Raw genomic sequence first — 12,381 nt, 5'->3', positions numbered from 1 at the left:
CCAGTGGTCAGCGAACCGTTTATTGATATACACTCAGGTGTTTAAACTTATCATTAAGGGTACAGGGGAGGTTTTCCAATGTTGTGTTCATGGCAGAAAGACTGTGAACAAATGGTGCAATGCAACAAAGGACTAATGCAAACTGGTTTCAGGCAGATGGGAAACATCGGGCTACAAGACACAGCCGAAACAAATCCAAGATGATGAGACAGGGGAAGCGAAACTAGAAAAGAGGTCCCAGTGACAGAAACTACCAGTATAAAATGGGAAGTCATAAAACAATTAAATACCTAACACGGAAAGGGAGACGGTGAACACAGGATGAAAAACTGAAGCTCAGCTAATTATCTTATTTAGCTTATTATATTAACTTCTTACATTTTTTTAAATTTAATATAATATAATTATTATATTTAAACTATATCTATTTATGAATCACAAAAGGAAACAGAACTGAGACAGGAAAGAATAAAATCCTGGAAAAGATAACAGGAGTTAGAAGCTCGAATACAAAACAAAATGACCAAAACAAAGGGCAAACTAAGAAGTAAATATACAGCAATAAACCTAACTAAAATCTAGGGTCAAAAACCCCCAGTTGTTGCACGGTTATTTAGCTGTACTGACATCCAAATCTGTGCCATAAACACTCTGTGCTGGGATCAGCGGTGATGCACATATGTCCTCATCCTGTAGGTGTAATTAATCAGAATAGCTGGAGCTCATTTCTATTCTTTGTGTGTGAGGAGTCGTTGCAGTGTTTTTAATGGTCTACATTTGTCTTTTGTTGACAGGTACATATTTGCACAACTGGCCTAATTGTGACCCCGCCTCCTAGCAGTCCTGTTACTACAGCAACCGTCTTCACATTTCCCTCAGAGACGAGCTACACATCCATCCCTGTGGTAAGACTTTAAAATTCATACAAATGCTGTCTTGAGCAATTTTTTTTTTTAAAGTAAATGTTGATTGTTACTGGGGACTTAAGTGGTCTAATGATCATTGGTTCTCTTGTTGTTGGTTAATTTAGTAGAAAGACATCCACCCACCATAACCTCTTTTTACCCCTCAGCCTGTAAAAGGCTGATAGGGCATTGTTGTCAACCTGCCAGGCAGGCAACGTGGACACCCAAGTTTGTCAATACGACAACTGGAAAACGAAGCAACGTAGGAATTTGAAATTGATGCTATAAGTGCATCTACTAAAAATCTTGGACGACTTTGAATCTCAGTGACCCTGACCTCAAGGTGATAACTGGAGAAGGAAGTCACTCAGGATTTTCACATTCACAACTTAAGTGTATCTACTAAAAATTTCAGTGGCCGGTGGCCTTGATCTCAAGGTCAAAGTGTGAATGCACCGTCAGGCCTACCGGAGCTTAGATGGACTGTATTGCAGGGCTTGTAAAAAGTGGTAGAAGCCCAACATTTAGTACACCTCTTATGTCACTCCAGACTTTCAAAAACAGCATAACATCATCTGGCAATGGCATACATTATACCGGTTATTCTATTAAGATTGGATTAACTGATCCAGTAATCCTCTGAGGTCTAAGTTATCGTCTCTATCACCTGTAGGATTAAAATGTAGGTGTGCGGTTACCATCAATGATGACTTAAACCTCAGAGCGTTAAAACGTGTTGCCGATGATTGGCCAGACATCCGTTTATGTCAGGGTCTTTTAGACATAAAGTTTTGTTCATCTGTATTCTGTGCCGATAATGGTTTTACAATTCTACACTTTGCAAACAACTTTTTAACAACACCTATGTGCAGAGGGAAAAAGAATGAGTCCAGCTAAAAATGTCAAGAAGTCCCTGCAGCCCACACAAAGCAGCACGTACACTTCCTGTCTGTCTGTGTGTATGCTCTGGCATGTGGAGTTTCTGAATGAGCAGGAATGTGTACACAAAAGGTTGCGCTCTCCGCTTCACTTGGGAACCCAACATGATGTTTTTGTACAGATGATTTCTCCAGCCTGCAGGCAACCTAATTATCTCAGCTCAAGCGTCGGCAGCGAACCGAAACGCACATCGACACTCACACATACACACAGCCCGTACGCACACCGCAGGGCTGTCTGAGTGCCACTCTCCTCCCCCAGTGTGTCATGGAAGCTATTACTCTGCTGTGCAGAACTGCCAGCATTCGGTTTGGGAAGACTCATCTCGCTCCTGGATAGGAGAGTCCTCTTCAGCATCATTCCAACACACTGGGACTTCATCTGGGGTTTTTTTTGGGTTTTTTTTAACAGTTTACGATTTTATAATGATGTGTTGTTTTCTCTTTTTTTTTTTTTGATTATTTACTGTGTTTCATTTCCAAAGTTAATTATAAACACGGATTAACTGACTCCAAAACTACGACTCATGGCAAAGAGAAAACAAAAGGATTCATAACCAAAGTTTGAACACAAATTATAACCGGTTAATGCCAATATATGTTGGTCCTGCCAGGTTAAATTGTTATTAAAAAATACGCCAGCCATAAGTACTAAATATACGCAAGTTAAAAGGACATTTTGTCACCATTTTGGAGTGTAGAAAGAATAAAAGGGTTTGGGAAGAGCTCAAAGCGATGTGAAGAGGAAAAAAATAAGATGAAGTTTCACTAGACCCAAAATTAAATCTGTTTGATCTTTATTCAGAAGAACAAATTTCCACTAAAAAGAATATTATATATTGAAAGATAACAAGAACATCTGTTTGAAAAGCTTCAGGGGCCATTTTTACAGTTGTAAAAGAATGTCATTTTCCATTTATTTTTTTTAAAAGAGAAAAACAAAGCTGTTAAAGACAGATCCTTCTATTCAATTTTGCTTATGTGAAGTTGGGTTTTGTTGGTAGCAGGCTAAGCAGGGTAACACTTTTTGCTTCCTCCTGCTTTTGAGGGGTTCCCAAGCCACATAAAATATTCTAGATCTATCCTAGACCTCCTTCAAATTGAGCATGCCCAAAAATCTCCACAGGAAAGCAGCCAGAAAGCATCTTGTTTAGATGCTCCAATGATACCACCAAAGAGATGGAGAACTTGGGCGAGCACTAGAAAGTTTCCTCCTGGACCTGGAAGGGAAGCCTGTTGTCAAGCATCTGGTAGCTGTGATCCATATGGCTCAACTGAGCATATCCTGAATAAATATGTGTTTGCTGTCCTTTGGTTTGCCCATCCATCGTAACAGATTTTAAGGTAGAGTGCAATGGAGGCTGGGCAGCAGACAAAAGGCAGACATCAGATAACAAGTTTATAATTTTCAAACATGAAAAATTAATCTTGTGAATTTTTGACTTCTTTCTAAAATTGTACTTCTGCTTTGTGTGGTGACATAGGAAGTTGGTGACTTATATTTTAATCCTGTAATCCTAGAAGCACAAAAGACATACAAAGAAAATCCCCTAAAGGCCTCCAGTCAAAAGCTTGAGTCTCTTTTGACCTTAAAGACGTTCACCAAGGGAAAACAAGTGAGTCAAGATGAATCTACTCATGACTGGTTTGAGGGTTGCTCTCAAGTGTGCCAACAGACATGCTTTTCACTTCATATGTTCCCAATTAAATACTGCAATGGATTTAACATCAAGCTATGCAGTGTCCTAGCAACAAACAAACAAGCAGAAAAGGAGATCCTCCGTTGCAATGGGATGTCGGGGACGAGATGACGGAGGCTGCCAAACCACTCTCCCTGGTGTTGACAGCTGGAGGGAATAACCCAAATGACAGATGATCTCTCATTCTTTTTCTTCCTTTGTTTCTCATAAACAAACTGGTTTCTGTGCTTATGCAACGTGCAGTCTGTTAGGTTTTTTTCTTCTTCCTGTGGTCCATTCTGCTTTTTTTTTATGATCTTTCTGAGTCAAACTGAGAGGAAATAAGTGACATAGTGAAAAATAATGTGATTTTTTTTTTTTTTCCTCCTTTCCTCTATAGGATGCTCTCCCACCACCCCCACCGCCTCCCCCCCAGTCCTCCGTCGGTGGAGCTGCATATTCGCTGGCTGCCGGACAGAGACCCTCCCCCAGCATAAGCGACCAAAGTGGGAGACAAAGACCCACAGTGTGAGTAATAAAAACAGTCCCACATGAAAATATGCAGTCTTCTGAAATGTGCAGTGAAATGTCACAAGCGGTTTGTGCACTGATGGCCCAAAGCCTTAATGCACATGCTCGGATCAGAGGGAGGAAATCCTCGTCTGTCTCTCACACAGCCCCCTCTTTCTCCCTCCCTCCCCCTCATCTGTCAGTTGAGAGTCTGCAGAGTGTGAGCTTCTGCTCAGGTGAAGGGGTCAAAGTCTGGGAGTGACAGTCTCCTGGGTCCCATTGGTCCATCCACTCGGTGACCCCTCACTTTTGACCCTTTCACCTTTTACCCTCATTACTCCCTGAAGACAAACCACCACCTGATAAGAATTAGATCCACTCATGCCTGTTTTCCTGCCATTGCATGCATGTCAGACTCATCCATTTATGTTCCCTCGCAGACAACACTGAAATCAGACTGAAAACATCCCAGCTGAGGCCTGTTTTTTTTTTTTTGGCAGCGGCAGAGACATGACCCACAAATTGTTTTGTCCTCCAGTGCAGATTTTCTCTGGGTCAGAGGGCACTGTCTTTGCTGGAGGCTCCCAGAGGAGCTGATGACAGATGTACTGGATGATGGGATGAACGCAAAGCAAATGGCATGCTTTTATTCCAGAGGGGAGAAAGTCCGCCATGAAAGCCATCTATGTGTCTGGTAAATGTCTCATCTTTGTTTGTTTTTCATGCAGCTATGTGGCAATGTTTCCCTACACTCCTCGAAAGGAGGATGAACTGGAGCTGAGGAAAGGAGAGATGTTTCTGGTGCTGGAACGCTGTCAGGATGGCTGGTTCAAGGGCACGTCCATGCACACGGGCAAGATTGGAGTGTTTCCTGGGAACTACATGAGCCCCGTCAGCAGGTCAGGTTATTCTTATCAGCAGACTGTATACACACACACACAGGTGCACTCGCTTTCACATCCTTTTGTTTATGATGCAAAGCTATAGCATAAAAATTCCTCCAGTTTGCTGATAGTGTAAAGTATGCTGTGTTTTATTGATAAAGCCACGCCTGATGTTTATTCTGCACAAATGCTTTTTGCTGAGTTATTGAACCAGCTTAGCAAAGAATAACTCTCATAAAGAATACATTTTGCTGCACAAATTCCTCGTGTGAGTTTTTTGTTTTCCTGCATTCAGCTTTCAGTCTGACAAAATTGTAGACCTCATTTAAGGTTTTAGTAAGTTTTTGGTTTATGGTCAATTTAAACCATAACCGTGACTCTTATTAGTCACAGTTTAAGACCAGAAATCTTTACCTTCTTATGGCTAATGTAATTTACTAAATGCTACTTCAGTTCCAAACAACCACAGAGAGGCACACAGACTTAAAACTTTCCAGATTCTTTCAGGGTCAATAAAATGATTGGTACAGCTGCTCCTCCAGGTGCTAAAATCAAAAGTGTTGTCCAGGCATCATCGACAGAAAAGTGTTTATGAGGTGGATCGGGTAGTGGTAAGCTACTTAAATCTGGAAATGATGCTCCATGTTCTGACTGAGGTCCTTCTAAAAACAGAGCTATGGTGCTGTGCATTTTTATTTCTCCATTTATAATCTTCCGCTTATCTGAAGTCAGGTCACAGTGACTGCTGGCTAAGCCGGGTATTCCAGACCTCGCTTTTCCCAGCAATGTTTTCCAATTCCTCCTAGGGGATCTCGAGGTGTTCTCAAGCCAGCCAGGAGAGCTGTGTAATCCCCAGTGAGTTCTGGGTCTATCGGTTGGGTACAGCTCGTAAACCTCCTAAGGGAAACATCCAGGTGGCATCCTTGTAAGGATGAGCGGTCTCCTTTTTGACACAAAGGAGCAGCATCTCCACTCTGAGCTCTTCACCTTGTGTCTAAGGCTTAGCCCAGCCACCCAGTGGGTTAGCTAATTATGTTAGCTTGTACCCGCAGTCTTGTTATTTTCAGACACTGCCCTCACCATCACTTTTAAAGATCCTGAAATATTTAAACTTTCTTATTTGGGGCAACAACTGTCCTCCAAACCAGAGAGAACAATCTGCTTTACTGGAATATTTGGTTATCATAAAGTCAGGATCTTATATTTGATGTACTGAAATCTTAGTTGTCCAGGCTGTGATTAATCTTTTCTGAAACTCTAATATATTGGTGTTCTGGATGCTAGTGCACACACTAGAGCTGCCGGGCACACTTCACACTAAAGATGCATCTCATCATATAAAGCTGCACTGTGTCTTACACCTTTTTACTTCCTCTCTCCCTCTGCAGGACAGCGTCTGGGAGCTCTCAGCCCAAAGTGCCCTTGAGTCTGTGCACTCAGGCAGGCAGAGGTGTCACCATCGTCAGCCCTTCTTCTGCTCCCCTTGGAGCCATTGTTTCAGGGCCTGATTTTAACAAACCGCTGACTGTATGCCCCGCCGTTGCACCTGCCAACTCCCAGCCTGCAGCGGTGGTCACCACAGCTCAAACAGCCACAGGCCAACAGCCAAAAGTCTCGCTGCACGTCACCTCCCAGATGACCGTGAATCAGGCTCGCAACGCGGTCAGGACAGGTAAACTCACTGGCTTAAAATGGATTTTGTCCTTTTGTATGAAGACAAATTTAAACCTTTAATTTTCATATATTGAATTTACAGCTGCATGTCACAGTCAGGACAGGCCCACAGCAGCAGTGACACCAATACAGTCTGCAACACCCGTGACGTATCTCCCACACCTCGCAGTGTGCTCGCAGCCCGGGTCAAGCCCTGCACAAGGCTGCACTCGAGTAGGGGTGGCAATGGGCTGCGCAGCTGCCTCCTTGACCCCACCCAATGTCAGCGCTGCATCTTTGGATAGTGACGCTTTGAGACCTGTACCTGTCCTCGCTGTGCCTGTCAACCCTGGGAGCAACTCCGCTCTCAATCCCACATCTAACAATGCAGCTCCTGCCTGCAGACTGGATAAAGACATCAAGGTTGGATTTGTTTTTAGACACTCTGGAAGAATTTAAATGGTCTCCAATTGTCTGTTGCTGTTTGTGTTTTTAATAGATACCTGTTTTGTTTTTTTCCATCATAGTAATGAATGTCTTCATTTGTAGCAGATGATTGAAATGCCCTGGGAGACTTAATTTTTATTTAAATGTTAATCATGCAGGGACGATTCACCAGTAGGAACAACAAGGAGGGCTGTTATATATATATTTTTTTTTAATGTCTGCTTAACAAATAGATGCCATGTTTTTACACATCTACCTTGCCTGCAAAAATAAAAAATAAAAAATTGGAATTTGTCCCACCACAGTTTTTCGTTTGCGTAGGGAGAAACAAACAGGTCCAGACATTAGATTATGTCTGTCTGCGCGTCTGAAAATTACTTCTCATCGCCTCAGGGGTAAAAAAAAAATAAAAATGCTTGTCTTCATTTTGCAGAGAGAAAAGAAAAGTCTTCTGAAGCTGTTGTCCTCCAATAAGAAGAAGTCTCGCCCTTCGCCCCCCTCCTCTCCTACCCTTGAGGCTGAGCAGGCCGCTGCTGCTGGAGAGCTGCTACATGGCGCTGTGGGCCCTGACACCTCCCCTCCCTCTGGCCCAGCGAGCTGCCTGGACTCTGAACCTGCTGCTGCTTCTGCCTCGTCATCCTCCTCCTCCTCAGTCCCAGAGTCCTCCCATCGGAAGAGCAGTCCCCTTGATGGATGTGTTCCTATCGCTCCTCCTCCCCGCCAGCCCTGCTCCTCTCTTTTATCTCAACAGCATGACGCACGTCCCATCATATGTGAGAGGTAAATGCGCCGTTTCTTTGGACTGTTTCAGATTATTGTTTATCTGTACAACTAGATCAATCAATAGCCAGATTCGTGAAGGCCTGTTTAGACTAGAACTTTGTGTCCATGTTATGGTGTTCCTAATTCAGTTCAGTTTGAGTGGGATATATACACTCAAATTTTTCCATGTGTGCATGTTGTTTGTTGTTTTTAAATCTGTTTCCAGGACACACTCATTGCCATTGTTGCAGTGTGTATCATTCACCATCTGCCTGGCTATTCTCTTTCAGGTACAGGGTGGTTGTATCATATCCTCCCCAGAGCGAAGCAGAGCTGGAACTTAAGGAGGGCGACATTGTGTTTGTTCACAGGAAGAGGGAAGATGGCTGGTTCAAAGGCACGCTGCAGAGGAATGGCAGGACGGGACTGTTCCCTGGCAGCTTTGTAGACATCATTTAATACACGCACGTATACACACAAACACACAGTGATCCATCTGACTGCTGCTAGCCTCGTTAAGGTGTCACTGCTCCCAAGGTTGCTTGGACAGGTCAACCACGATGACACTTCAAGTCTTGAAATAGACCACTGTTGGCACTCGAGAGCGCTGCAGAGAAAAATCAATGAAAGCACATTGGACAGAGTTAGAGGAGAGCACACACTATTCATGAACTTTTCTTTACTTTTTTTTGTTGGTTATTTATATCTTTGTAACAATTCAACTGTTAAATGTGTGCCTTGTACTGTTCCTCACTTTATTGTACATAAGGACACAAATATGATTAGTCCTAAAACATCCAATATGAACTGTTTATCCGTATGTTACACATTTTAACTTATTTCATAGATCAACCTTTTTGTAGTGCCACATGTTAAGGGGTTAAGTAAAGCACACGCCTTATTTTAATACATCAGATTTGCTTTTCTCTATATGACTGCTGTTCAGACTGTCAGAAGGCAGTTGTATTAGGTGGAACAGATCAGAACAAATTGTGCTGCAGAGTAGAAAATAAGATACTTCTCCTCCTCCGAAGGCATTATTGAATCCGGAGGATCCTAACAGAGATCTGCTGTATTGCACATTTGAGTACTCCGCTTTGACAAATTATTTCTGTGTGCCATTCACAGGCATCTAGTTTTTTCTCGCAGTGTGGTTGCAGTGTAAAGGGCTGATACTGCATTGATCAAACATTTTGCATGTGATTAGCAAAGCCATCCGCAGGAGACAAAGTGCTGCGGGACTGTTTGGCTCTGCCGTTTTTAATATGCGACAAACACACTCCAAAATGGACTCAAATGATGCTTACTTTGTACCTTCTTTATATTTACTGACCAGAGTAGCTGCTCTCCTAACCTCCCTCGGCAGTAGCCAAACCTGGACAGAGCGCTCCATCACGGGAGCGACATAACATTTCAGTAACAGTGCACGGCCGATTCCTTTCAGTGTGTATTTATTTTATGTTAGCTACACATTTCAGAGACGCTGACACCTGCTGCTCGTAGAGAGAGTGTCATATAACTAATCGGACACAGTCGCCCCTCAACGGGCTCCGTTTGTGAACACGAACTCATTCCTAATGTGACTTGTGGCAATAAGAAACACTGCTAGCTAAAGCACAGAATGTTTGCCTAAAGTAGCATGTTGTATCACTCCACAGGAAGAGGTGCATTCAATCTGTTGAATCCAATCACAAATTTTTATTGAAATCAATCACATTGAGCCCTTGATCCCCCCCCCCCTCCCCGTTCTTCATGGTTAAGCGATTCAAAGTTTGTTTCTTGTTTTTCTGTTAATTGTTGTACTGACTTGAATTACTATAAGATTTCTTAGTGATTGGAGGGGATTTGGCTGTAGGTTCGGTGCTTGTTGAACTGAAAATGAATTAGCAATTTTAGAATACTTTTAAAAAAAAAATGAAAGTGTAATCTTCATAAAAGATCATTCTTCTTTGCCTTGAAGTTGACCAGTTATGCTCATTTTTAATTTTGGACTCGAGTATTAGCTTTGCACAACTCACAGTTGGAAATAATCCTTCTTTATCTTATACTGGGCATTGGTGCAGCCTCTAAGTTCTTCCTCTGAAACAAGCAGTTTAGTTCCTCTACTTTTAAACCAGCTTTTATCTGATTGGCTGCACCTAATAAACAAAAGGCTTTTGATGATAGAGGAGCCAAAATTGTTCAGGAGGCATGCGGTGTCTCACTCTAAGAAGGTCCTGGGTTCAAATCCAGCAGTGAGTTGGGGCATTTCTGTGCAGTTTGTATGTTCTATGTGGTTTCTCTCCAGGTGTTCCAGCTTCATCCACAGTCCTTAGACTTCCATTTTTAGCTGAACTAGTGTGAATGTGAGCATGAATGGATGTCTGTCAATCTGTGTTAAACCTGTAATAGACTGTACCCCACATCTTGCCTATTGACAGCAGGAATTGGATAGGTAGAAGGAAGTGGACAGATGGTTTCTCTATTATTATGTTAACAGTTTTAATCTGGTTATCTTTTAGTTATTAACTTAAAAAAATTTAAACAAAATGTGTTTTTATTGGGGATTTTCCTGAATTTTATATATTGTTCACATAATTTGGGAAGCATGGTGTTACAGTAGGAACTTCCGGTCCATCCGGCCGGTGTCCTCTGTGAGACGGCATCATTAGACGACAATGGAATCAAGAAGAGGAGAGGCGAGTGCAATGGAAAGCCAAAGAGCCGATCCAGCTGGCACCTCTGTCATACATCACTTTTGACAGAAACCTTTAGATTGATCGTGTCAACTTTAAAAAAAACAAAAACCCCAAACTCACTTCCAGTTTAGAGGACTAAACGTACAACAGTGTAAAAAAGATAATGGTGTTTGCTTGATTTAAAACACAATACATGAAGTAAACCTGCTAGTGGAATATGTACACCTTTAGTTCTTCTACCTGGTTTCAAGTCAGTATGATTAGTGTAGACACACTGGGCTCAGGTATAAATGCAAACAATGACAGGACCAATAAATAAAGCTTGAAGGATAGCTTTATTCAGAAGGACAGGACGCTGACATTTTACAGAGCCAGAAGTAGAAAAATCTGTCTGAAACCAGGAGTTTACTGCACTCTGATGCTCGAGCTTAATTGGTGACCTCATTATGTCAAACTCTGGCCATTTATAATAAAGCATCCACCTTTGTAGCAAAAGCTGTATCACAGAAAAGAAGGAAAAGCATAGTAGGTTCACTTTAAAAAGCCCTCTGAAAAATCAGTGAAACCCTTTAGAGTAAACGCATTACTGTGAACCCACCCCCCACCTCCTCGCCTAAGGGAACCTCACATCAGTTAATGTAATGTGACTTATTCATCAGATTTTTTTCAGGAAGTCGTTTGAGGTCCGTGGGGTGTTTAAACATGTTGAGGCAATCACTGAATCGTGCCAAATTTGGCTTTGAGAAGGAGTTTAACGACTGATTTAGACCCAGAGTTTCAAGCGTCTGTGATAATTATTTTTTAAGTCTTTTGTTGTTAATTGAGGGGACCACTGTGTAACTGACTGCTGGAAATATGTTGTCATTTGCTTGAAATTTGGAGCGAGGGCGGAAAGCGATGGTACAAATCACTGTTAGGGCTTCTTTTTATATAGAATTAATCTGATGTTTTCTTGTCGTCTTGGCCGTCACCACACCAACCTCAGGCGCTCTGCTCAAACTCTCCCTCATCGAGTGTCTTTTCATTTCACTGGGAAGCCTTTAATATACAGACATACTCCTACACAGAGGCACACAGTTATACTGGCGTACACACTACCGCACCGTTTCAAATCATACTGACGTCTCGTACATGTTTTTCATGCATAGGCTGCACAGTTTACAACTCAGAATATGAAGCATATTGAATGAAGACTAGTAATTATTTCTTAAAATAATTACTAGTCTTCATTCATCCAAACACACGGCAACATAAGTTTGCTCAATCCAGCTTAACAGATCTCTTATATGCCAAGGTGACTTACTTGATTTTTTTTGTTTTGTTTTTTTAAGTCTGTCGATCATCTGTTATGTCTGAAAATGATGAAACTGAAATTGACGTGTTTGGCACAAATCTGTTATGTGAAAAACATTCTGAAGTATTTGAGGGAATCGCACATTTTTTTTTTGTTTTTTGTAAAAATCTCTAAAACAATAAAAGCTAATGGTTTCCATATTTTTCTGAGGCTTGGTCATCATTTTGTGAGGGCACTCTGGTGTTTTCTCCAGTGACTGTGTGTCACGTCACAGCAGATGTATCTGACCTGGTTAGTAATCAGAAATATGAAAAAGTAAAGTGCTGTTATTTATTATTATTTATTACCTTAAAATGTACGGGCTCACCATTTATCTGAAAGTACAGCAGTGTGCAAAAGTCTTGAGCCATCCCTCACTTCTTTATATTTTGCTAGGAAAATGTGAAATGTATCCAGTGATTTATTGAAATGTAAAAAAAAAACACTTGGAAATATATAAGGCAAAAACAGAGTTTTTAGTAATGAGCTTGAAGGTCAATATTTGGTGTGACCACCTTCATTCTTCACAGCCTGAACAATTTTAAGCTTTCCTATAGTTTCTTTAAGTAGTCTTCGGGTAGGATTCTTGTAG

At 41.7% G+C, this 12,381-nt stretch overlaps 1 protein-coding gene across 1 annotated transcript in view; it reads left to right on the top strand.

Annotated features, from left to right (window-relative positions):
* Positions 1–10,558, top strand: part of sh3rf1 (SH3 domain containing ring finger 1) — a 31,580-nt gene extending 21,022 nt beyond the window's left edge. Inside the window, 7 exon segments of the mRNA XM_040040610.1 lie at positions 795–905; positions 3,923–4,050; positions 4,761–4,931; positions 6,305–6,588; positions 6,673–6,992; positions 7,450–7,796; positions 8,069–10,558. Coding sequence (XP_039896544.1) covers positions 795–905; positions 3,923–4,050; positions 4,761–4,931; positions 6,305–6,588; positions 6,673–6,992; positions 7,450–7,796; positions 8,069–8,237 — 1,530 coding nt within the window. The 3' untranslated portion in view covers positions 8,238–10,558.
* Positions 10,559–12,381: the final 1,823 nt, after the last annotated feature.

The sequence above is a fragment of the Simochromis diagramma genome, unplaced genomic scaffold (genome assembly GCF_900408965.1).
Source record: "Simochromis diagramma unplaced genomic scaffold, fSimDia1.1 OVJJ01000026.1, whole genome shotgun sequence".
Classification (NCBI taxonomy): Eukaryota; Metazoa; Chordata; class Actinopteri; order Cichliformes; family Cichlidae; genus Simochromis; species Simochromis diagramma.
This window is presented reverse-complemented; position numbering and strand designations above follow the sequence as displayed.